Source organism: Ictidomys tridecemlineatus, chromosome 5 (assembly GCF_052094955.1).
Source record: "Ictidomys tridecemlineatus isolate mIctTri1 chromosome 5, mIctTri1.hap1, whole genome shotgun sequence".
NCBI lineage: Eukaryota > Metazoa > Chordata > Mammalia > Rodentia > Sciuridae > Ictidomys > Ictidomys tridecemlineatus.
Genome location: NC_135481.1, coordinates 109,524,090 through 109,551,113, shown reverse-complemented (window position 1 = coordinate 109,551,113; position 27,024 = coordinate 109,524,090). Strand labels below are relative to the sequence as shown.

Below are 27,024 nucleotides of genomic sequence, written 5' to 3'. Positions count from 1 at the left end.
ATAACTTTTGTATATAATTACACTTTGGATAGTTCCCATTAAAAACTTGTATCCTGGGGCTGGGGATGTGGCTCAAGCGGTAGCGTGCTCGCCTGGTATGCATGCGACCCGGGTTCGATCCTCAGCACCACATACCAACAAAGATGTTGTGTCCGCCGAGAACTGAAAAATAAATATTAAAAGTTCTCTCTCTCTCTCTCTCTCCTCTCTCACTCTCTCTTTAAAAAAAAAAAAAAAAAAAAAAAAAAAAAAAAAAAAAAAACTTGTATCCTAGCTGTGTGCAGTGGTGCGTGCCTATAATCCCAGCATCTCAGGAGACTGAGGCAGGAGGATTGCAAGTTCAAAGCCAGCCTCAACAAAAGTGAGGCACTAAGGCTGGGGTTGTGACTCAGTGGTAGAGTACTTGCCTAGCATGTGCAAGGCCCTGGAATCGATCCTCAGCACCACATAAAAATAAGTAATAAAACAAAGGTTTTGTGTCCAACTACAACTAAGAAAAAAAGAAAAAAGTCAAGGAGATCCACCCACACTGGCCCATGCGGGATCCAGGCTCTCAGTAGGCCTGGTTTACCCATCCCCTGGCCGGGCAGACACCACCAGAGCCTAGCCTTTGGCCCCTTGCCCCTTCCGACCAGCAGACTACCAGGGGAGGTCAAGCCCAGCAGCCTAGATCCACCCACTCCAACTTACACAGGACCCAGACACAGGATGCAGTAGCATTCATTGAGAGACACAAGCAGGGTCTGGAAGCCCAACATCAAGGTGAGATACAGACAATCTGCACAGTACTACAAGAATATAGGGAACAGACTGTAATATTTCAGATCCACCCTGCAAGAAAGGAAGACACATAGACAACATGAAAAAATAAGGGAGGAAAGTGCCCCAAACAAACTAGGACACTATAATAACAGAACCTATGGACAGCATCGAAGTTGATGAAATATCAGAGAAGGAGTTCAGAAGGTTCATAATTAAAATTATCTGTGAATTAAAGAATGACCTAAACGAGCAAATACAGGCAAAAATTGATCACTCCAACAATGAGATAAGAGAGCAAATACAAGTAGCAAAAGATTACTTCAAGAGAGATAGAGACCCTGAAAAAAAAAGTCAGAAATCCTTGAAATGAAGGATACAATAAATCAAATTTAAAAGACTCAATAGAAAGCATAACCAACAGACTAGATCACTTGGAAGAAAGAACATCAGATAATGAACACAAAGGGGCATATATATTTATAATTGTTAAGTCTTGTTGGTGTATGATTTCCTTGAGCAGTATGTAGTGTCCTTCTTTATCCTTTTTGATTGGCTTTTCTTTGAAGTCAACCTGGAAAATAAGGTTGATCACACAATGAAAAAAGTTAGAAACCATGAACAGAACATCCAAGAATTATGGGACAGTATCAAAAGACCAAATCTAAGAGTCACTGGAACACAGAGGAAGGCACAGAGTTTCAAACTAAAGGAATGCACAATCTCTTCAATGTGATAATATCAAGCATGAAGAACGAATTGGAAAAGGAATGCACATCTCTTCAATGTGATAATATCAAGCATGAAGAACGAATTGGAAAACCAAATACAAGAGACTTATAGCACACCAAATGTCTAAAATTAAAATAGATCTACACCAAGGCACATTATAATGAAAATGTCTAGCATACAGAATAAGGATAGAATCTTAAAAACCACAAGAGAGAAGAATCAGATCACATATAGGGGGAGACCAATTTGTATCTCAGCAGATTTTTCAACCCAGACTCTCAAAGCCAGGAAATCTTGGAACAACATATACCAAGCTCTGAAGAAAATGGATGCTAACCAAGAATCTTATAACCAGCAAAACTAAGCTTTAGATTTGATGATGAAATAAAAAACCTTCCATAATAAATAAAAGTTAAAAGAATTTACAGCGAGAAAGCCTGCACTACAGAACATTCTCAGCAAAATATTTCAAGAAGAGGAAATGAAAAACAATGATGAAAATCAGCAGAGAGAGGGATTATACTAAAGGAATATCTAATCAGAAGAGAAACCAAGTCATGTTAAATACCAAAAATAAATAATCCTGAATGTTAATGGCCTAAACTCACCAATGAAGACATAGACTAGCAGATTGGAAAAAAAAAAAAAAGACCCAACAATATGCTACCTCCAAGAGACTCATCTAATAGAAACAGACATTCACAGACTGAAGGTAAAGGGTTGGGAAAAACCATACCACTTATATGGACTGTGGAAGCAAGCAGGGATGTCCACCCTCAAATCAAATAAAGTAGACTTCAAAGTAAAGTCAAGCAAAAAGGATAAAGAAGGACACTACACACTGCTCAAGGAAACATCAACAAGGCTTAACAATTATAAATATATATGCCCCAAACAATGGAGCAACTATGTTCATTAAACAAACTCTTTTCAAGTTCAAGAGTCAAATAGACCACAACCCAATAATTTTGAGTGACTTTAACATACCTCTTTCATCACTAGATAGATCCTCTGAACAAAAGCTGAACAAAGAAACTGTAGAACTCAATAATACAATCAGTAATTTAGACTTAACTGACATATATAGAATATTTCCATTCTTCAATGAGAAAATATACTTTCTTCTCAGCAGCATATGGATCCTTCTCTAAAATAGACCATTTACCTGCCACAAAGCATCTCTTAGCAAATATAAAAAAGTAGAAATACTACCCTGCATTCTATCATATCATAATGGAATGAAATTAGAAATCAATGATAAAGTAAAAAATAAAATCCACTCCAACACCTGGAGACTAAATAATATGCTGCTGAATGAGCAATAGATTATAGAAAACATCAAGGAGGACATTTAAAAAATTTCAGAGGTGAATGAGAACACAGATACAACATATCAAAATCTCTGGGACACTATGAAAGCAGTTCTAAGAGGAAAGTTCATTGCATGGAGTTCATGCCTTAAAAGAAGAAAAAGTTAATAAATAAATGACTTAACACTACATCTCAAAGCCCTAGAAGAAGAAGAACAAATCAAAAACAAAAGCAGCAAAATACAGGAAATAATAAGGATGGTGGAATGTGATAGACATCATTATCCAAAGTACATGTATGAAGACATGAATTGGTGTGAATATACTTTATATATAACCATAGATATGAAAAATTGTGCTGCATATATGTAATAAGATTTGTAATGCATTCCACTGTCATTAATTTTTTAATATTTATTTTTTAATTTTAGGTGGACACAATATCTTTATTTTGTCTTTATGTGGTGCTGAGAATCAAACCCAGTGCCCCACGCATGCTAGGCAAGCACACTACCACTTGAGCCACATCCCCAGCCCTGTCATTTATTTTTTTTAAATCAGATCTGAGATCATTGTAATTGAAACAATTGAAAAAACTGACAGAACAAAAAGTTGGTTCTTTGAAAAAATAAATAAAATTGACAGACCCTTAGCCATGCTAATGAAGAGAAGGAGAGAGAAAACTCAAATCAACAGACACTACAGAAATACAGAAGATAATTAGAAATTATTTTGAAAACTTGTACTACAATAAAATAGAAAATATCAAAGGCATCAACAAATTTTTAGAGTCATATGGTTTGCCCAGATTGAATCAGGATGATATACACAATTTAAACAGATCAATTTCAAGTGACGAAATAGCAGACACCAACAAAAGTCTACCAACCATGAAAAGCCCAGGACTGGACAGATACATAGCCAAGTTCTACAAGACCTTTAAAGAACTAATACCAATATTCTCAAATTTATTTCAGGAAATAGAAAAAGAGGCAGCACTTCCAAACTCATTCTGTGAGGCCAGTATCACTCTGATTCCAAAACCGGCAAAATGATCAAAATTTTTTGATGTTCCAAAACACATCAAAAAAAAGAAAACTTCAGACCAATATCTCTAATGAACATAGATGCAAAAATTCTCAATAAAATTCTGGCAAATTGAATACAAAAACATATCAAAAAGATAGTGCACCACAATCAAGTGGGATTCATCCCAGGGATGCAAGGTGGTTCAACATGCAGAAATCAATAAATGTAATCCATCATATCAATAGACTTAAAGATAAGAATCATATGAACATCTCAATAGACTCAGTAAAAGCGTTTGACAAAATACAGTACCCATTTAAGTTCAAAACACTGGAAAAACTAGGGATAACAGGAACATATCTCAACATCATAAAGGCTATCTATGCTAAACCCCAGGCCAGCATCATTCTAAATGGAGAAAAACTGAAGGCATTCCCTCTAAAACTGGAACAAGACAGAGATGCCCTCTTTCACCACTTCCTATTTAACATAATTCTTGAAACACTGGCCAAAGCAATTAGACACATGAAAGAAATTAAAGGGCTACACATTGGAAAAGAAGAACTCAAATTGGCACTATTTGCTGATGATATGATTCTATACCTAGAAGACCCTAAAAGTTCCACCAGAAAACTTCTAGAACTAGTAAATGAATTCAGCAAAGTAGCAGGATATAAAATCAACATCCATAAATCAAAGGCATTTTTGTATATCAGTGACAAATCCACAGAAAGGGAAAGGAGGAAACCCACCCCATTTTCAATAGCCTCAATAAAATAAAATAAAATACTTGAGAATCAACTTAATGAAAGAAGTGAAAGATCTATATAATGAAAATTATAGAACCCTAAAGAAATAAATCAAAGAAGACCCTAGAAGATGGAAAGATCTACTTTTCTTTTGGATAGGAAGAATTAATATTATCAAAATGACCATACTTCCAAGAGCACTATTCAGATTTAATACAATTCCGGTCAAAATTCCAATGACATTCCTCATAGAAACAGAGAAAGCAATCATGAAATTCATCAGGAAAAATAAGAGACCCAGCTAAAGCAATAAAAATAAGAGACCTACCTAAAGCAATCCTTAGCAGGAAGAATGAAGCAGGTGGCATCACTATACCAGAACTCAAACTATACTGCAGAGCAATAGTAACAAAAATTGTATGGTATTGGCACCAAAACAGACTGGTAGACCAATGGTACAGAATAGAGGACACAGAGAGTAACCCTCAAAATTACATTAATTTATATTAGACAAAGGTGCCAAGAACATGCATTCTTTATTGGAGAAAAGATAGCCTCTTCAACAGATGGTGCTGGGAAAACTGGAAATCCATATGCAACAAAATGAAATTAAACCCCTATCTCTCACCATGCATCAAACTCAACTCAAAATGGATCAAGGACTTAGGAATAAACCAGGGACCCTGCGTCTAATAGAAGAAAAAGTAGGCCCTAATCTCCATCATGTGAGATTAGGCCCCAACATCCTAAATGAGACTTATATGGCACAAGAATTAAAATGAAGAATCGATAAATGGGATGATAAATCAATAAATGGGACTCAAACTAAAAAGTTTCTTCTCAGCAAAAGGTGAGGTGAATAGAGAGCCTACATCTTGGGAGCAAATCTTTACCCCTCACACATCAGATAGAGCACTAATCTCTAGGGTATATAAAGAACTCAAAAAGTTAAACACCAAAAAAACAAATAACCCAATCAATAAATGGACCAAGGACATGAACAGACACTTCTCAGAAGATGATGTACAATCAGTCAACAAATACATGAAAAAATGTTCATCATCGATAGCAATTAGAGAAATGCAAATCAAAACCATTCTAAGATTTCATCTCACTCCAGTCAGAATGGCAGCTATTATGAAGACAAACAACAATAAGTGGTGGCAAGAATGTAGGGTGAAAGGTATATTCATACACTGCTGGTGGGACTGAAAAATGGTGCAGCCAATATGGAAAGCAGTATGGAGATTTCTTGGAATATTGGGAATGGAACTACCATTTGACCCAGCTATCCCTTTCCTCATCTATACCCAAAGGACTTAAAAACAACATACTATAGGGACACAGCCACATAAATGTTTATAGCAGCACAATTCACAATAGCTAAACTGTGGAGCCAACCTAGATGCCATTCAGTTGATGAATGGATAAAAAAAATGTGGCATATATACACAATGGAATTTTACTCAGCAATAGAATGAAAACATTGCATTTGTAGGTAAATGGTTGGTGTTGGAGAAGATAATGCTAAGTGAAGTTAGCCAATCCCAAAAAAACAAATGCTGAATATTTTCTTTGATAAAAGGAGGCTGATTCATAGTGGGATAGGGAGCAGGAGCATGGGAGGAATAGATGAACTCTAGATAGGGCAGAGGGGTTGGAGGGGAAGAGAGGGGGCATGGGGTTATTAATGATGGTGGAATGTGATGGTCATTATTATCCAAAGTATAGGTATGAAGACATAGTACATATACTGTGTTTATAACCAGAGATATTAAAAATTATTCTCTATATGTGTAATAAGAATTGTAATGCATTCCACTGTCATACATAAATAAAAAATAAATAAAAATTTAACAAAACACATTAAATACATGAAAAATAAATAAAAGAAAAAGAAAAAAAGCAAGTGCTAGGCAACTCAATGAGACTGTATATAAATACAATACAAAGCAGGGCGGGGGATGTGACTCAGTGGTTGAGTGCCTCTAAGTTTGATCCCCAGTACAAAAAAAAAAAAAGATTGATAAATCCTTAACAAAAGCTAGAGAAAACCCAAATCAATAAAATTAAGAGATGAAAAAGGAGATACTACCATAGACACTTCTAAAATCCAGAGAATCATTAGAAACTAATTTGAAAATTTATACTTCAATAAACTGGAGAATTTGGAAGATATTTGTTAATGACATTGTCACAGAGTTGCAAAAGTAATTAATTTTGTGTAAATTTCCTCGGATATCTAAAAGGTGCTTGCTGAGTACATTATATATTTGTTTGATTACAGTAAAATGATAAATATATTCCATTCTAAATTTCCCCTGGCTTTTTCTTTCTTTTTTAAAGAAACCCCTGTTTTTGAGATGAAATTTTGCTATGTTGCCCAGTCTTGCCTCTCTTCCTATCTCAGCCTCTGGGGTAAGTGGGACTACAAGAGTGTACTACAACACTGCATCCTCTGACGTTTTTGTCATCAAATAATACCATCTCTTATTTGATAGCTTTGAGAATATCTTTTTAAATAACTTTTTATGTGGGGACTATAGCCCTTTTCTTGATAGCAAAGCAATGTTTATTTAAAAAAAATGCAGTTTGATTTTTCATCGTATTTAGATTTATGATTTATAGAAGGAAATTATAGCTCTTTGCTGTTGCATTTGTTGTGAGTTGAGTTGTTTCCCTGAATAAGTTAGGTTGAAGTCCTAACTCCCAATATTTGCCCTTATTTGTAAATAGGGTTTTCTTAGATATAATCAAGTTAAGATGAGGTCACATAAGATTAGAACGGGCAGTTAATGACTGTGAAGACATAGTCATCTAGATACATAGGAGAAACACAGTATGGAGATAGACTCACAGACTGGAATAATGTGTCTGTAAGCCAAGGCATACCAAATATTGTTGGGAACCACCAGAAACTATAGAGAGTCAAGGAAGGATTCTTCCCTAGAACTTGCAAGAGGATTGTAGTACTGATCTACATCCCTAGCCCTTTTTCTTTTAGTTTGGGATAGGGTCTCACTAAGCTGCCCAAGCTGACCTCAGACTTGTAATCCTCTGGTCTCAGCCTCCCAAGTAGCTGGGATTATAGACATGTACCACCATTCCTGGTGCCTTTCTATTTTTCATCCCCGGAGAATTTTCCTTATTTTTTAATGAGCTCACCTATAAAAGGATACCTGCTATGCTAATCTTGCTTTAACTCAACTTCTACCTGTTCTTTATCCACACCCAACTAGCAGAATAAGAGTTGAATAAAACATGCAACTGTGATGATTGATCTCAGTATTATTCTGTTTCTCTGCTTCTCCTTTGAAGCAGAACTCTTCAAAATAGTTGTTCCACAAGCCACTCCACTTAGGCTTTTATCTCTATTTGTATTTTGAACTTCCTGCCAGTCTCTTGGTTTGTCTTCACCTTACTTAACCTCATAGCAGTTTTTTATATAAGCGATCATTTCTTCTTTCATTTGTCTCTGGAACTCATGCATACCTTTGTTTCCCCTTCTATTTCACTGGCTCCTAATTTATTCCCTTTGCTGGCTCTGCTTCTTCTTTTTGCTCTCTCAGTGAATTTTCCAGTCTTCCCCTAGCCTTTTTTCCCCTCCATATGTACACTCACACTTTAGAGATTAGATAAGTTTCTGCCTAGTTAGAAACTACACTACTCATTTGAAAGGGTAAATTTATTTTTTTAAAAAGTATTATTAACTAATAAAAGGTGGTAACTACTGTAAAAAGGCTGTAGAGGTAGCTGTCATAGAAAGCAACTTCTACCTTTAGGCTGAGGAAGAGCAAACAAAGAATTTAAAGAATATTCAGACCTTTTTGGGAAGGGTGTGGCCGTCACCAGAAGGCTCAGTCTGTCTATGGTGAAGAAGCCTGCCAGTGGGTGCACACCAGAGCTGAATGGGCAGGACCACTTGGTTGGTGAAGAGTTTAACACAGGGCAAAAGCCACTGAACTGTGAGGTCTCTGCTGTGTTGGTGGAGAATCTTGCTGGAGGCTGCAAATTGTAACTAAGTTATTAGGACCATTACTGTCATGGTGGAGAAACTTTCTGGAGAACTCAAATGAAGCTTCCACTGTGAATATTGCTAGCAGGCTTCCTACACACCAGTATCCTGGCAATGTATGTAAAGCAGCACAGAAATAAGAGGGAGTCACCTTCTCCAATTTGGACCTTATAGTGTCTCTCTAGCACCCTCTACTGGCCAAATTTAGTATCAGTCAGCAGGCAAAAGCAAAAAAAGTCTATGAGGTCCAAACAGTAAAATTGGAACTGAGCATCAATAAATTAGTTACTGGCACAGTCTGCCCTTTTGGCTAATCAGCATCCACATGCTCCTTTCTACACACATTTGATCTTCAGTACATTCACAGAACCAACTTTATGTTTTTAGCCAGAGATGCAGTTACCCTTGGTTCAAGTGAAGAAGTTCTCACATGTTCCTCAAATAGAGAAGACATATAATCCCAGCAGTCTTTATATCCATTGATTACTACAGTAATTACTGTCAAATTTAGTCAGAATCTTACCGAATATTCTATTGCATTGAGAATAATTGTAAGTTGGGGTTGTGGCTCAGTGGTAGAGTGCTTGCTTAGCATGTGTGAGGCACTGGTTTCAATTCTCAGCACCACATAAATAAATGAATGAAATAAAGGTCTATCAACATCTTAAAAAATTAAAAATTGAAAAAAAAGAATAATTATAAAACTGGGTACAGTGGTGCATACTTATAATCCCAGTGATCCTCAGGAGACTGAGGTGGAAGGATCACAAGTTAGAAGCCATCCTCCACAATTTAGTGAGATCCTGTCTCAAAATAAAAAATAAAAAAGGCTGAGGATATAGCTCAGAGTATCACTGGGTTCAGTCTTTAGTACTACAAGAAAAAAGGCTAAATTGTGAAGCTAACTTCTAACGAATGTTTTGAAATATTAAGGAAAAAACTAAATAGTACATGTGTGTGTGTATATATATATACACACACACACACAGAGACACACTAAGTAGTGTGTGTGTGTATATATATACACACACACGTACATATATGTGTGTATATGTATGTGTGTATATAAATATTTATACAACTTTACTATGCTCCTTGTTTCAGTAGTTGGTCATAAAGCTGTAGTTGATATCAATAACCTCTTTCTTACACTACCTATTCTGTAGTTTCTTTGTCCGTAGCCAGAACTTCACGTTCTTGACATTATTTAGCTGGTGGGGAGACCCAAACCTTTATTACTGAAGCATCTGAAATCTTAATAACTCTACCTTTTATTCATGGTTGCTATCATTTTCCATCTTTACCATTGATCATGGAAGGACTAACAGGCATCCCAAAAGATCCCCTAAGTTTCAGACATAGTACTCTTTGCCTTCTTTGTATAGCAATTACTCAGTTTCCCCTGATACATTACTGTAGCCAGAACTGTAATAACCCCTTTCTCTTCCTGTTGGTTTAGTGGCATAAGGAGCTCACCATGGCCAGATGGCAGTCTCATCTTTCAATTCAGTGGAACCATTCTATGTCCTCTGGTAGAAGCATTCCTCTGGCACTTGGGAACTTAGGCTATAAATCATCACCACTCAGAGTTTCTACAATGTGAAACAAAATCATACAAGTTGGTTACTATATATAATAGAAGAACCATTTCCAATTCCATCTCTGAATGTCCAGATCCATGTATTCTGGCAGTGAGGTACATAGCACCATATAGTAGCTTATCATTCAAAGCTTATACTGAAGCCTATAAAGACAGAACCCCAGTCTTTTGGGATATTATTTTCCAAGTGGTGGTAAATTAGTCTTCAGTAAGCCATTTGACTTTCTGTTAGCATCTTTATCTGTGATAAAACCAGATAATTACATGGACATAAGACTAATCCTTCACTGTGCAATGAGTTCCTTGATCAAAGTATGGAATACTGTGATGATGATTTAAGGACTTTCATGGATGGTGGAGCAAACAGAAGCATTACAGGCAGAAGGCAAATCCAGAATTCATGTCTACTCCTGTGAGTGTAAATCCTTGCCCCTTCCATAATGGAAGTGATCCAATATAATCAACATGTTACCAGGTAACTGATTTGTATCCCTATTATTGAGTTCCATTGGTCTTTGCTATTAACAGATTATACACTGCGCAGTAAGATCAGCTTTGGTAAGGAGAAGCCCATATTTTTTAGCTCAAGCTCTATCTTTGCCAACATCAGCCCACTGAGCAAGTGCTGAGTGACTAGGAAAAGAGGCTGAGTGATATCCTTAGAGCATATCAGTTTGTGTGTTTTACTATTAACAGCATTCTCTGTAGTGGATTCCTTTGGTAAGTATTCCTTTGGATACAAAAAAATTCACTGCCTATGCCCTCTCTGAGATCTTTATCCTTCTATTTTCCAGATTTCCTTGTGTCTAATCTTAACACTCGTGTTTCTTCCAAGTCCCTAACTGTTAATCCAATTTGTTAGCAAATACAAATGAATCAATACAAATCTGCACATCTTGTTATCTCTGACTGCAAAGTGAAAAATTAGATGTAGTGCTTGAAGTGCTGCTCACTGGGAGGTTTTACCTTCACTTCTATCCTTCAGGGTCATCTCCAAGCAAGGTTGTAGTGCTTTCTTATGGGTGCCAATATATAGAGAAATGTAAGTGTGGCTCAAATTTTTTCTTCCACAGTGAATTGATCATAAGGAACATCCATGAGACCATAGGTGTAGATTGAGAGAAGGATAAGGCATTGTAGCAGAAATTGTCAAAGGGTTTTGAGCCACCATTTACATACATTACTTAAAACTTCCAGATCTTTCCAAGACTAGTCTTTGACTATAAAGGCAGTGCTAAGAGGAAAGTTCATTTCACTAAGCTCATTCATTAAAAAAGAAAAAGTCAACATTTAAATGACCTGACATTACAGCTCAAGGCACCAGAAAAAGAAGATCAAATCAACACCAAAAGCAGTAGAAGATAGGAAATAATCAAAATCAGGGCTGAAATCAATGAAATTGAAACAATTGAAAAAATTGACAAAATAAAAAGCTTTTTTCTTCGAAAAAATGAATAAAATTGACAACCCCTTAGTCATCCTAACGAAAAGGAGAGAGAAAACTCAGATTACTAAAATTTGTGAGGAAAATGGAAATATCACAACAGATACTGTTGAAATACAGAAGATAAGTAGATACTATTCTGAAAATAGAAAATATTGAAGACACCAACAAATTTCTAGAGAAATATGATCTGGCCATCCTGAATAGGGAGAACATACACAACTTAAACATATCAGTTTCAAGCAGTGAAATAGAAGACAGTATCAAATGCCTACCAACTGGGCTGGGGTTGTGGCTCAGTGGTAGAGTGCTTGCCTCACATGTACAATTCTCAGTACTGCATATAAATAAATGAATAAAATAAAGATCCATCAATACTAAAAAATATTTTTTTAAAAAAAAGCCTACCAACTAAGAAAAGTCTGGGACCAGTCAGATTCTCAGCTGAGTTCTACAAGACCTTCAAAGAAGAATTAATACTAAACTCCTCAAATTATCTCATGAAATAGAAAAGGAGGGAACCCTTCCAAACTCATTCTATGAGGCTAGCATCAACCTGATACCAAAATCAGACAAAGACACATTAAGGAAAGAAAACTTCAGACCAATATCCCTGATGAACATAGTTGCAAAAATTCTCAATAAAATTCGGGCAAATCGCATGTTCCAGTGGGGTTCATCCCAGCATGCAAATTTGGTTCAACATATATAAATCAATAAACGTAATTCATCACATCTTAGACTTAAAGATAAAAATCATATGATTTCAATAGATGCAAGCATTTGATAAAATACAATACTCTTTCATGTTCAATACACTAGAAAAACTAGGGATAGTAAGAATATACCTCAACATTGTAAAAGATGTCTATGCTAAGCCCAAGGCCAACATCATTCTAAATGGAAAAAAATTGGGAGCATTCCCCAAGAACTGGAACAAGACAGGGATACCCTGTCTCACCACTCCTATTCAACATACTCCTTGAAATTCTATCCAGAGCAATTAGACAAATAAAAGAAACTAAAGGGATATGCATAGGAAAAGAAGAACTCAAATATCACTATTTGTCGACAATATGATTCTATACTTTGAGGATCCAAAAAAACTCCACCATAAAACTTCTAGAATTAATAAATGAATTCAGCAAAGTAGCAGGATATAAAATCAATACCCATAAATCAAATGCATTGTTATACATCAGTGCTGAACCCTTAGAAAGAGAAATTAGGAAAACTACCCCATTCATAACAGCCTCAAAAAAAAAAAAACCTTGGGAATCAATCTAACAAAAGAGGTGAAATACCTATACAATGAAGAACACTAAAGAAAGAAATTGAAGAAGACCTTAGAAGATGGAAAGATTTCCTATGTCTTGGATAGGAAGAATGAATATTGTCAAACTGGCCATACTACCAAAAGCATTATACAAATTTAATGCAATTCCAATTAAAATACCAGCAACATTCTTCATAGAAATAGAAAAAACAATCATGAAAATCATTTGGAAAAATAAGAGACCCAGAATAGACAAAGAAATCCTTAGCAAGAAGAGTGAAGCAGGAGGCATCACAATACCATACCTTAAACTATATTACAGAGCTATAATAACAAAAATGGCATCATATTGGCCCCCAAAAAAAGACATGTAGTCCAATGGTAAAGAATAAAAGACCAGAGACAAACCCACATAAATACAGTTATCTCATACTGGAAAAAAGTGCCAAAAACATACAATGGTGAAAAGATAGCCTCTTCAACAAATGGTGCTGGGAAACTTGGAAATCCACATGCAGCAAAGTGAAATTAAATTACTATCTCTCACCATGCACAAAACTCAATGTGGATCAAGGATCTAGGAATTATACCAGAGACCCTGTGCCTAATAGAAGAAAAAGTAGGCCAAGTTCTTTACCATGTCAGTTAGATCCTGATTTCCTTAACCAGATCCTAAAGTGCAAGAAATAAAACCAAGAATTAATAAATGAGATGGGTTCAAACTAAAAAGCTTCTTTTTGGCAAAGGAAATAATCAACAATGTGAAGAGAGAGTCCACAGAGCAGGAGAACATCTTTACTATGTGCACATCAGATAGACCACTAATTTCCAGGATATACTCAAAAAATGTAACACCAAAAAAATAATAATTACCCAGTCAATAAGTGGGCTAAGGAACTGAACAGACACTTCTCAGAATAATATATACAATCGATCAACAAACATATGAAAAAAATATTCATCATCTATAGTAATTAGAGAAATGCAAATCAACTCTAAGATTTTTATCTCACTTCAGTCAGAATGGCACCTCTCAAGAATACAAGCAACAGTGTGTGTCGGTGAGGATGTGGCAGAAAAGGCACACTCATACATTGCTGGTGGGACTGCAAATTAGTGCAGCCAATATGAAAAGCAGTATGGAGATTCCTTGGAAAACTTGGAATGGAACTACCATTTGATCTGGCTGTTTCACTCCTCAGCTTATACCCAAACGACATTAAAACAGTATACTATAGGAACACAGCCATATCAATGTTTATAGCAGCGCAATTCACAATAGCTAAATTGTGGAACCAACCCAGATACCTTTCAGTAGATGAATGGATAGGGAAACTTTGATATATATACACAATGGAACATTACTCAGCATTAAAAAAGAATAAAATCATGGCATTTGAAGGTAAATGGATGGAGTTGGAGAGTATAATACTAAGTAAAGTAAACTAATCCCAGAAAACCACAGGTTGAACATTTTCTTGATATGAGGGTGCTGATTCATAATGGCAATTGAAGGGGAGCATGGGAGGAATGGGAACTTTAGATAGGGCAAAGGGAAGGGAGAAGTGGAGTAGGGGCAAGAGGGTAGGAATGATGGTGGAATGAGTTAGACATCATTACCCTAAGCACATGTATGAAGACACAAATGGTGTGAAAATACTTTGTGTATTGACTTGAAAAATTGTGCTCTATATGTGTAATATGAAATCAATTGCATTCTGCCATTGTATATAACAAATTAGAATAAATAATTTAATAAAAAAGAAATAGAAATCAAAACTAAGATTTCATCTCACTCCATTCAGAATGGCAGTAATCAAGCATACAAGCAGTAATTGTTGGCGAGGGTGTGGGGAAAAAGGTACACTCATACATTGCTGGTGGCACTGCAAATTGATGCAACCACTCTGGAAGGCAATATGGAGATTCCTTTAAAAACTTGAAATGGAACCACCATTAGACTCAGCTATCCCATTCCTCGGTCTATACCCAAAGGACTTAAAATCAGCATACTGTAGTGATGCAGCCCCATCAATGTTTATAGCAGCTCAATTCACAATAGTTAAACTACGGAACCAACCTAAATGTCCTTCAATAGATGAATGGATAAAAAAAAACTGGTACATATACACAATGAAATATTATTCTTCATTAAAAGAGAATAAAATTATGGCATTTACGGGTAAATGGATGGAGTTGGAAAATATCATGCTAAATGAAGTAAGCCCAATCCCCAAAAAACCAAAGGCCCAGTGTTCTCTGTGATAAGTGGTTGCTGATCCATAATGTGGGGTGGGAGAAGAATGGAGGAACTTTAATTAAGCAAAGGGTATATAGGGAGAGGAGGGCGCATGGGATAGGAAACATGGTGGAATGAGATGGACATCATTACATGTATCTACATGTATAACTGCAAATATGGTGCAACTCTACATCGTGTACAACCAGATAAATGAAAAGTTGTGCTCCATATGTGTACAATGAATCTAAATGCATTCTGCTGTCATGTATAAATAATTAGAACAACAACAACAAAAAAGGGCTGGGGATATAGCTCAGTTGGTAGAGTGCTTGCCTCACATGCACAAGGCCCTTGATTCTATCCCCAGCACTGACACACACACACACACACACACACAATTAGGACAAATAAGAAAAAAGACTAGTTGTTTGTATATCATTTTCACTTGATATATTGCCATTGTGCACACTTAAAACCATGGCTTGATTGCTCATGTACTTCCAATTCATGATTGGAAGCATAGGACACATAGTGACATAGGCATTTACTCTCTGACAAGGTCTAGTAGCAATCTAGAAGCTACTTCTCAAAGGGAAAATAATTATCTGTAAAGGAGAGCATGGAATTTGCTCTCGGATCCTGTGGTTCTTCAGTATGATTTTCCTTGGGTAGCTTTCTAGTGGCTCCATATAGCATCCCTATGTACCACATATACTTTGAGTGTCATTGGATCTGCTTGCCCATTCTTCCCAAGTGAAAAATCAGCTTTCCTTCTTTTGCTCTGGTGCTCACTGCAAGCTGGAAGCCTTTCAGTGACTTGCAAAATTATTTGTTAGGTGAGTAGAAGCAGCTTCTCTGAAATGTAGTATATGTTGCTTCCATGAGGCTAACAGAGTGTTTTACTCCTTTTGTTCATATGATAGGTGATGGGAAGTACAGCAACTTGTCTTTTACCTTGGAGGGAATATCTTGACATACTCCAGACCAATGGACATCAGACACATCACTGATGTGGCTGGTGCCTGGGTGGCTGAGTTATTTTTGTTGTTGTTGTTGTTAAAGTTTAATATTTTTTTTTATTGTTGGTCTTTCAAAACATTACATCTTTCTTAATATATCATGTTTCACAATTTGATTCAGAATGGTTATGAACTTCCATTATTACCCCGTATACAGATTGCTGAATCACATCGGTTACATCAGTTACATTTCCATTGATTTACACATTGCCATTCTAGTGTCTGATGAATTCTGCTCTCTAACCTATCATCTACTGTCCCCCCACCCCTCCCCTCCCCTCCCCTCCCCTCTTCTCTCTCGACCACCTCTACTGTAAAACATTTATTCCACTTGTGTACTTCTTCCTTACCCCTTACTTCCTCTTGTATGTAATTTTATAAAACCCTGAGGACAGAGTAGGGAGGAAGAGCAGGAGAAGAAGATTAACATTAAATAGGGATGGGAGGGGGGAGGGAAAGGGAGAGAGAAGGGAATCTGCAGGGAAAGGGAAGGTGATCCTCAGGGTGGCTGAGTTATTATCAGCCACTTTCTTGATTCACATGTCTTACTAAGGCATCTAAAGTACTTGTTGCTTCCTGCTTCCCAGATCCATTCAGCATAATGTCATCAATGTAGTGGACCATTGAGATGTTTTGTGAAATGTCAAGACCCTCAGGATCTCTGTGGACTATATTATGGCAGAGAATAGGAGAGTTGAAATAACCCTGAGGCAAGGCTTTGAAGGTATACTCAGGTACAAGCCAGATAAAAGCAAACTGCTTCTGGTGGTCCTTTCAAATTGGTAAGGAGAGAAAAAGCATTAACCAAGGCAATGAGTCTAGTAGCAATGACTGCACACCAAATGTTAGGAGCTGCATTAATTTGTTCCAGTAAAGATGGTACATCTGGAGGATCAGTTTCAATTAGATTCAGTACCTGATTAAATTTATTATTCAGTTATTATCTAAAATTCATCTAATTTTAATATAGACCCAACAGGCAATTTTACATGATATGATAGATATCCCTACTCTGCATATTTCAAGGATTTGATAGTCTTACTGATTTTTATAATTCTTGGGCTCAACATTTTGCTTCTGGTTTATCGTCTTGGTAGAGAAGGGAATCTCCAGAAGCTTCCACCCAGTTCTTTGTATCATAGTGACCTTTATCCCATGGATTATAACACTAGCATGGAGGAGTCTACCAGTTGCCAAGTATTGTAATTTAGGAATTGGGTGGGTCCTACTGTGATTCAAACTTGACCTAAGATTTCATCTATTATATATGATCCCCATAATCTTTCACAATGGTAGAAAATAGCATCATTTTGTGTCCTTAAAAATTAGCATCAATTCAGATTTTATATGTAGTAATCCTTGAAACTTTGATATTTTCTTTTTCCAATTTGCGGCCATTCTCTTAAGTGGCCACAGTTCCCTTGGGAGAAGATATGTGTCATATATTTATGATAGTTCTACTGGATTCTAGCCTCCCCCTCAGTAAGGGGCTCCTTGTGTATACATTGGCTTAGGTCTGAAAACTGGTTGAGAATCTATGGTTCTCCATTGTGGGAATTTAAGTCAGGTTTTTAGCCACCACATCTGAAGTTTCTTCTGTTAAATAAATTGTTAATCTGGTAGCCTACCTATTTCATTCATACAGAAATATGCTTATTTAGCCATCAACAGAAATCCCTACAGACTAAAGTATTCTGATTATCAGTACATTCCTCCCGTCCTTTTCTGTAAAAGAATCTATTTTGGCTTTGGTGATTAAGAGCTGCCACTTGGCCTCTGCTTCTTCAAGATCCCTGTTGAATCAGGGAGCCCATATCAATTGCAACCTCTCCTATGGTCATTCCTGACCTACATAGGAGAACAATTACAGGGCTTGCTAAGATGCAGGTGCTGCCCTTAATATGTCATTGCCTTAGTGAAGGAACTATTTCTAGACTTTGGGGGAAGGGGTAGATAGAGTTGGTGGGTGGGTGGGTATGAGGTTGCTAATGAAAAATCTGTTTTAAAATTCATACCTCCCTGTGCTGTGAATGTAGCTTAGTGGTAGAGCATTTGCCTGGCATGCATGAGGCCTTGGGTTTGATCCCCAACACAGAAAAAAAAAAAAAAAAAGGAGCAACAACTTTATTCCTTCCTAAGCTTTTAGATTCATTCCTTTACAACAAGCATCAACTTATGGATCAAGTTTGACCCATCCTCTCATTTTTTATAGTTTTTTTTTTATCACAACCATGCCCATTTACTTATGTGTTGTCTGGAGCTGGTTTTGCACTACAGTGACAGAGTTGAGTAGCTATGACTGATATTATATGGCCTGCAAAACTGAAAACATGTACTGTCTATTCCTTTAATAAAAATTTACTCATCTCTGCCCTACAGCATGCTGAGATTTGACCCAAATTATAAGTCTAGTGGCAACAGGTAGTTATGCTAGTTCTTCAGAAAGATGAGCATTCCTTTGCAAGGCAACTGCCCCAAAAGGTCAGACTTCTTAAACACAGGGAAAGAAAGCAGGTGAGACTCAGAAAAACAGAAGTTTGAGATCTCACCTTTGTTTAAGGTGATATGCCAATGAGATGTGCCCTTTTGGTGCCCTAATTTTCTTTCTTTTTTAAAATTTTGTTCTAATTAGTTATACATGACAGTAGAATGCATTTTGACACATCATACATAAAATGGAGTATAACTTCTCATTCCTCTGGTTGTACATGATGTAGAATCAGGCTGGTTGTGTAATCATATATACATTTTGTAGTAATGTTCAATTCATTCTACTATCCTTCTTACCCCTATATCTCCTCCCCTCCCTTCACTCCTCTCTGCCTAATCCAAAGTACCTCTGTTTTTCCCAACCCTCCCCCATTATGGATTAGCATCTGTTTATCAGAGAAAACATCCATTCTTTGGTTTTGGGGGATTGGCTTATTTTTCTTAGCATAATATTCTTCAGTTCAATTCATTTACCTAAGAATGCCATAATTTCATTATTCTTTAGGGATGAGTAATATTCCATTGTGTCTATATACCACATTTTCTTTATCCATTCATCTGTTGAAGGGCACCTAGGTTAGCTCCATAGTTTAACTATTGTAAGTTGAGTTGCTATAAACATTTATGTAGCTGCATCACTGGAGTGTGCTGATTTTTAAGTTCTTTTGGTATAAACTGAGGAGTGGAATAGCTGGGTCAAATGGTGGTTCCATTCCAAGTTTTTTGAGGCCCTGGGTTTAATCCCCAACACTGAAAAAAAAGGAACAGCAACTTCCTACCTTCCTAAGCTTTTAGATTTATTCCTTTACAACAAGCATCAATTTATGGATCAAGTTTGGCCCACCCTCTCATTTTTATAGTTTTTTTTAATCACAACCATACTGCTTTCCATAATGGTTGCACTGGCTCCCTAATTTTCATACAAGAAATTTAGTGAAGCTATATAATTCAGTTGACATTCTATATCTGCAGACAGTGAAATTTGTGTTTAAATTTTAGTGACTATAATGTCAGGTATTCTTTTATACTCTCTGTGGAAGCTTTCTCAGACTGCAATTCATGCTAGGAATTTAAGGACCTGAGCTCGTTACGTCTTTCTGTAGATTCTTCACGCAGTCAGAGGAATCTGTTTCACAACACTGTCTTTTTACTTGTCTTTGTAGTCATCATTATTATAGTGGTCAAGGGCAGCAGCCTCTTGGGCTTCCAAGGCATTAACTTTAATAGGTCGTTCATTACAGTCAACGGCGGGGTTAGTAACTTGATTAATTGTGACACCAGTGCATGCCTTGGATTACCAGCATCCCGTTTCCTACTGGTAAGGACTCAGCACTGTGCTCAAGCCCAAAAACTATGATGCGCTAACTAATATAAGGTGGTTAACTAGTAGAAGGCTTAAAAATATTTTAAGAGATGTATAAGGAGCAACTGCAGAAAGCAGCTACTATATTTAAGGCCAATGAACTTGAAGATCAAACTCCTCTACCATTCTCTGTGGAGAGTGCATGCGTGCCACAGGACCCTTTACCACCTAACAGTGGTAAAGAAATTTGCCAGAGGACAAGTGTCACAGCTGGTCTAGGAAATCCTTTGTTATAATGGTAGGAAAAAAAAAAACATTAATCTGCTAATGTCTAGACACCAAAAGGAAGCAAAGTTCCTTCCTTCTGCTTTGGCCTTGCAGTGTCCCTCTAGTACCTTTATTAGAACAAATCAAATCAGTTGGCAAAGGAAAAATGCTTATAGGATTCAGTTTCAGTAAAAAATAATGGGATTAAAATAGTGAATTTGGGGCTAAGCAGCAATAAAATTAAGAAAAAGTTCTTATTCTATTTCATGGATGTAACTGCCATCTATATGCTGTTGCCTCATATTTTTATATCTCTTGCCTGTACCCCCTGATCTCCAGAGAAGAATTAATATGTCAAACTGGCTCTTTGCTGTCTTCGATTGAACTTCTTAGGCATCCTTACCCAAAGTGGTACAGAAATGAATACTTGTACCTTGTCTGGTTTCTCTCATATCAGTAAATGGCATCATCTTTGAAGCAGAAACCACCACTTACTCTACACTCAGTTGGTTAAAGTTCTTTCATATGTATTTTCAAACATGTCCAAATCCTACCACTTCTCATCATTTCCTCTGCTGTCATCCTGCTCCAGGTCATCTCTTGACTCTCAGATCTCAGATTACATCCTACATTTCTTCATTGCCAGTTTATGCTTGTTAATTAGATGACTACTTATTCTCATTCTGTAACAGCTGTACCCCATCCCTCTTCCATCTTATTTCATGAAAGGTTCAAAAGCCTTAGGGTTTTTGTATGCTTGCTGCATCTCTTGCTGTCAGAGTAAGCCCATTGTTGTGTATTTATCAGTGTAGTACTAGCCTTTTTAAAAAAAATTAATACTAACAATTAATAATATTAATATCATTTGCATAGTTTTGAAGCTTAGATTTTTCTATCTTTAACTAATAATTACCTATTGCCAAATTTCCCTTTTGTTTTGTTTTGTTTTTAAAATATTCTCATCTGTTAAATTAAGAGTATCTCCCATAGAAAAGCAGTGGAGGCCCCATAGGGAAATACAAAGCAGAATTAAAACTCCCAAGGGTTTTGTCTTTACAAAAGAAAAGGCAGGACCTATTGTCAAATTTTAAAAAACATTTTAAAGCATTTTTAAAAGATGGCCTCATTTCCTAAATTTCTGATTTCTTGGGTAGAATCTACTAAGATAGCAGTCTTCTCCCCCCACCCCTAAAAGTTTCCACTTATGTCATTGGCATTTGTTAGTTAATAGGTAAAATCTCTTATTCTTTTTCATCAACTTAATTTCTGTATTGTTGCATTTTTTAATATTTATTTTTTAGGTGTAGATGGACCCAACAGAATGCCTTTATTTTTATGTGGTGCTGAGGATCGAACCCGGGTCCCACCTGCTCTAAGCAAGCGCTCTACTGCTGAGCCACAATCCCAGCCCTGTGTTGTTGCTTTTTAATAGTTCATTTTATTCAACAACTAAAGTCAGACCAGTACACTGCCTTATTAGGGAAAACCATTCCTGTATACCATCTTGTATGTTGGAATAGATTATGTCAGGTATCAGAACATTCTCTTTTATTCAATGTATTCACAAGAGAGGATTGAATGGAGGTAGAAGGGCAGATCCTTGCATATGAGGAAAGTTGTGTTAAAGTTTCAACACATCTTGGTTTAAGTGGAGTGCCAGGGTAAGTTGTTGCACATAACACACACTTCCTCACTGCCTGCAACCCCAGTTCCTGTCTGCCTTTTCCACCAAACAACTCTGAGACAACCTAAGCCCAGAGGTTACCAATGGATTGAGTACAATGGGGAAGACACCTTACTTCTACTCTTTGGGATTAAATGGTCTAGAACCGAGTAGGGGAACTATGGCCAAAAACAAGTGAAGATTTTTAAGGAAACTTTGATAGAAATAAGAATGACATATGAATTCAAATCCAGAAAAAAATCCTACTGGGGAGAAATAAAATCATAGCTGATGTTCTAAAAAAATCCTATAAGAAAGGGTTGGGGAATGACCTTTTATACACAAGCTCTAAGAACCCTGGACACAACAGGAGCTTTGTCTAACACAGTTTGGGTCTACTGAGCCAGATTTCTTGAGAGCTACCTAGCAGGTAGCCTACCTCGTATATCACATCTGTCTGGCTCAGTCTGCAGTGACAGTCCTTCAGCTCCATCAAAGTGCTCTCCAATGTGTTATAGTCATCCTTTTTTTGTTTTTGTTGTTTCTTTCTTTTTTAATTTATTATTGGTTGTTCAAAACATTACAAAGCTCTTGACATATCATATTTCATACATTTGATTCAAGTGGGTTACAAACTCCCATTTTTACCCCGTATACAAATTGCAGAATCACATTGGTTACACATCCACGTTTTTACATAGTGCCATACTAGTGTATGTTGTATTCTGCTGCCTTTCCTATCCTCTACTATCCCCCTTCCCTTCCCATCTTCTCTCTCTACCTCATCTACTGTAATTCATTTCTCTCCCTTGTTTTTTTCCCTTTCCCCTCACTTCCTCTTGTATGTAATTTTGTATAACAATGAGGGTCTCCTTCCATTTCCATGCAATTTCCCTTCTCTCTCCCTTTCCCTCCCACCTCTTGTCCCTATATAATGTTAATCTTTTTCTCATGCTCTTCCTCCCTGCTCTGTTCTTAGTTGCTCTCCTTATATCAAAGAAGACATTTGGCATTTGTTTTTTAGGGATTGGCTAGCTTCACTTAGCATAATCTGCTCTAATGCCATCCATTTCCCTGCAAATGCCATGATTTTGTCATTTTTTAGTGCTGAGTAATACTCCATTGTGTATAAATGCCACATAAAGCTCAATTCCAGGAAATTCTTGACACATTTGCTCTTCTGACCGGAGGGGAGGGACTTATGTCACCTGGTTAGCTGGAGAGATTTCAGGGGAATGAGGTCTCCAGCTGATGGTTGGTGCTGGTGAGTTCCCAATTCTTGCCTTGACCATGGTGGCCAGCTCACTTAGGGTCTCTTGATGGCACAGGTACTCACTCTAGCTAACCACCCCTGTCTCACAGCAGACTAGTGCCTGGCCATTTAGCAGGGTATCAGTGAGGATCTTCCATACAACCTTGAAAGGAGTAATAGTGTTTCACAGATCTAGCACAAGGAGGAACAGAAATTATTGCCCATTAAGGAACGGTGGTGCCAGCCTTCAGCATGAAACGGAGTCTCAGAGGCAAGGATGGCATCCAAAACTTTCATCCTATACAAATAGTTGTAGCAACTTTGATTTACCTGGGTTTCCAGTTGTAGCAGGCTTGCGTCTGCAAGGAGCTGGGATTCATACTTGATGTTCTGAACACTGAAGAGTTGAATGTCATTCTCCTCTTTTAAGTCTTTGGGAACATTGTGTCCCACAGGGACACCTGTTGTAGGTTCATTTGCAAGTGTATGATTGCTTCTTCACAAAAATAAATAGCAGTACAAATATCAGGCTCCTGTAGGCCATCACATGCACCCAGGCACAACATTCACCCAGGACTGCCTCCCCACACAGAACTGCATGGTTTTCCCACTGCTCTGTCTTGTTAGCCAAGGCTGCAGGGAAGCAACCATGCCTGGATTCCCTGGAGTTTGCCGGCCATTTGCTTATGGGGGGAGATCAAGCCAGACCTTGTCTGAAAACATGGTGCATGGGGGACTAGGAAAGGAGGATGACACCTTCCTGTAACCCCTCCCAGCACTTGGCTCAGACAGGCAATCTCAACTTTTTTTTTCAACTTAATTTCTTTTAAGACAAATATCAGTACTCAGTTTGGTTACATTTAGAAATGAGTTTAATTTTTTTTTTTTTAGAATTTCTTACTGGAATTTTCATAGAAAACTTCATCTGCATCTCTTGACTCCTTTTTTATGTTGATTTGAAGCCATAATAAGTATAGACATCCTCTTTGAAATTAAAGGTCCTTCAAGCACGTGTTTTTTAAAAAAGACAATTTCTTAATACATACTCTTTTCTTCCTTTACCAGGTGGAAGATGTTGCTGTTTTTCTCCTGATGGAAAAGCTTTAGCTGTAGGTCTCAATGATGGAAGTTTCTTAATGGCAAATGCAGATACTCTAGAGGATCTTGTGTCTTTTCACCACAGAAAAGATATTATTTCAGATATTAGATTTTCACCTGGTAAGATTGCATTTATTTGATTATTAACTTTGGTCGGAATATGAGTAAATGTATCAATGTGTGGTTTATATTAGCTTGTTTTATTTTGGAATTTTACTTTTTTGACTAGAAGGAGCAGTATGGTAAGAAGTAAAAGCCCTGTATTTGATTATGCAAATATCTTGCTTAGTGCTAATTCTTACTACTAAATTTTCCATATGACTTGGTCCAGGACACTATTCTGAACTTCACCTTTCTCATTTGTAACATAAAAAGAGCTTGATTGTTTTCATGACATTCTTAATATTCTTAGTGCTTTTAAAATTGTATTACTTTGTGCTGGGGATGTAGCATGGCATGTGAGAGACCCTGGTTTAATCCCCAGCACCACAAGGAAGAAAATGCATTAATTTTACTCATACATACCAGTTTTCTTGCAGTCATTATTTATTACAAAACCTACTACAGGGCTGGGGCTGTAGCTCTATGGTAGAGCACCTACCTCACATGTATTAGACACTGGGTTCGATCCTCAGCATCACATAAAAATAAAGATATTGTGTCCATCTATAACTAACAACATTTTTTTAAAAACCCTACTATAATACAGTTTTTTTAAAAACCTACTATAAAATATTATAATATAATACAATATTAAGGAAAATTTACTTATGTTGGTCTAGATCTTTTTTTTCTAAATTTAAAGAGTTTTTTTGGTCATGAAAACATACCAAAATTACATCATATATAATTTAGACAGTTTGCTCTCCACTGAACTAATTTGTTTCACTAAAATTTACTTTATTTTGTTATTTTTTTTTAAATTGTAGATGGACACAATACCTTTATTTTATTTATTTATTTTTATGTCTTGCTGAGGATCAACCCCAGTGCCTCACACATGCAAGGCAGGCACTCCACCAGTGACCTACAGCCCCAGCCCCTTGTTAGTTATTAATATACTTGAAAATGTTATCATTTATCATTTAATACATCTGTTCAATACTAGGTAACTTATGAAGCACCTAAGATTTCTCCAAAAAGATATTAAGAAAATTAACTCTAGTTGCAGAGTGTATAAACATTTCCACAAGTAGAAAATGCCAAAATATGTTTCTGTTGTAGGATCTGGGAAATATCTAGCTGTGGCATCTCATGACAGCTTTATAGATATATATAATGTAATGAGTAGTAAACGAGTGGGAATATGCAAAGGAGCTACAAGTTGCATAACCCATATTGATTGGGATATTAGAGGTAAGACTTTAAACAGTTTAATATTTAATAAAAGTATGATTTATAAATAAATTTTATTACACTAAAATTTGATTTAGTGTAGCTACTTTAAAGAAACAAACATGATTTGTTTGGATCTTGTTAGAATCAAAAAACTTTGTGAAAAATAAACTGTATTCTCAAAATTATTTTCCACTACTTTATTTTACATCTAAAAGGGAATGCTATAAACTTTCTTAGTACTTTACCTTATGTCATTCAAATGACAGTACAGTAATAAGTTATTTCGTTTGGGGAATAATATAAATATATTATACATAAAGATTTTTAGTTAGATAATGTACTAGTTATTATCTGATAAGTTTGACAAACTTCAAATTTGGAAATATAAATGTTAATGAGTATTTTAACCTCCTTTTCCTATTTATTGTTATGCATTTCCATAATTATATAGCATAATTTAATGAGTATCTTTGTATTTTATGACAGTGTTTGATAAGTTAAAATAAATGTTAAATATTTTAAATGCTACCTTTAAGGGTTATATTTTTATATTTTCAACTTTAAAACTTTAATATTTTAAATTAAGGATTCTCTTAGGTATTGCTAAACAAAATATTTGCATGCATTTAAAAAAAAACTTCAATATTTGTTTCTAAGATTTTTTCAATATGCCTAAAAACAAATAGCTTCTATGTATTTGCATAAATAAAAAGTTAAGCTGTTTATGAATTTAATTATATGGAGATTAAGAAAATACAATATCTTAAAATATTTTGGAGAGGAAAATGATTTTTTATACTTAAGCTTATTTTTTCCAATAAAATTGAAACATTATACTAATGATATAAGTATTTATATAAGTATGTTCTGTATATTTTTTATTTTTTTAAGGAAAGCTTTTACAGGTCAACACTGGTGCTAAAGAACAGTTATTCTTTGAAGCTCCCAGAGGGAAAAAACAAACCATCCCCAATGTGGAGGTAGGAGGACACTGGTGCTTGTAGTGGTGTTCATATGAGTAAAAGTGGTTGGAAAACTTATGCCTACTTTTCATCATTTAGTTACAAGTGAAGTTTATTCTCACATTATTTGAATGATATTCTTGTGTTGTGTTTATTTTATTTGGCTAGAATGCATGTAACTATGAAACACCTAAGATAGGTAAAGGAACAGATACTGTTTTAAGTAGAAGAATAAAGATGGTATTCTAGCTATGCTAGAATCATTTTCCTCAAAGGAAAAGAGGTACCCACTAGTCACCAGTAAGGGACATACCATCTGATTTGAAGTACTGTACATCTGCCACATCTTTGGAACCCATATGCCTATGATGCTTATTAGTAGATTTCTCTTTAAAAAAAATTTAAGTGTCTTTACTTTTTTGCCTGACAATATTGGATTTTTTGTTTGTTTTGTTTTGGGGTGTTTTAGGCATGGC

General features: G+C 36.2%; 1 protein-coding gene and 1 pseudogene across 17 annotated transcripts in view; one reads left to right on the top strand and one right to left on the bottom strand.

Annotated features, from left to right (window-relative positions):
- Eml5 (EMAP like 5) overlaps positions 1-27,024 on the top strand; it is a 182,609-nt gene that overhangs the window by 102,588 nt on the left and 52,997 nt on the right. For 15 of the 17 annotated variants that reach the window (XR_013439198.1, XR_013439199.1, XM_078050668.1 and 12 more), the window contains 3 exons: positions 24,216-24,368; positions 25,473-25,604; positions 26,478-26,566. Coding sequence is in view for 14 of the 17 variants with exons in the window: in XM_078050668.1 (XP_077906794.1) it covers positions 24,216-24,368; positions 25,473-25,604; positions 26,478-26,566 (374 nt within the window). In the remaining 3 variants the exon portion in view is untranslated. Of the gene's footprint in view, positions 1-24,215; positions 24,369-25,472; positions 25,605-26,477; positions 26,571-27,024 lie in introns of those variants that run through there. The other 2 variants (XR_013439200.1, XM_040274573.2) reach the window with 2 other exon arrangements.
- On the bottom strand, positions 23,012-24,003 carry LOC110597763 (protein C1orf43 pseudogene; annotated as a pseudogene).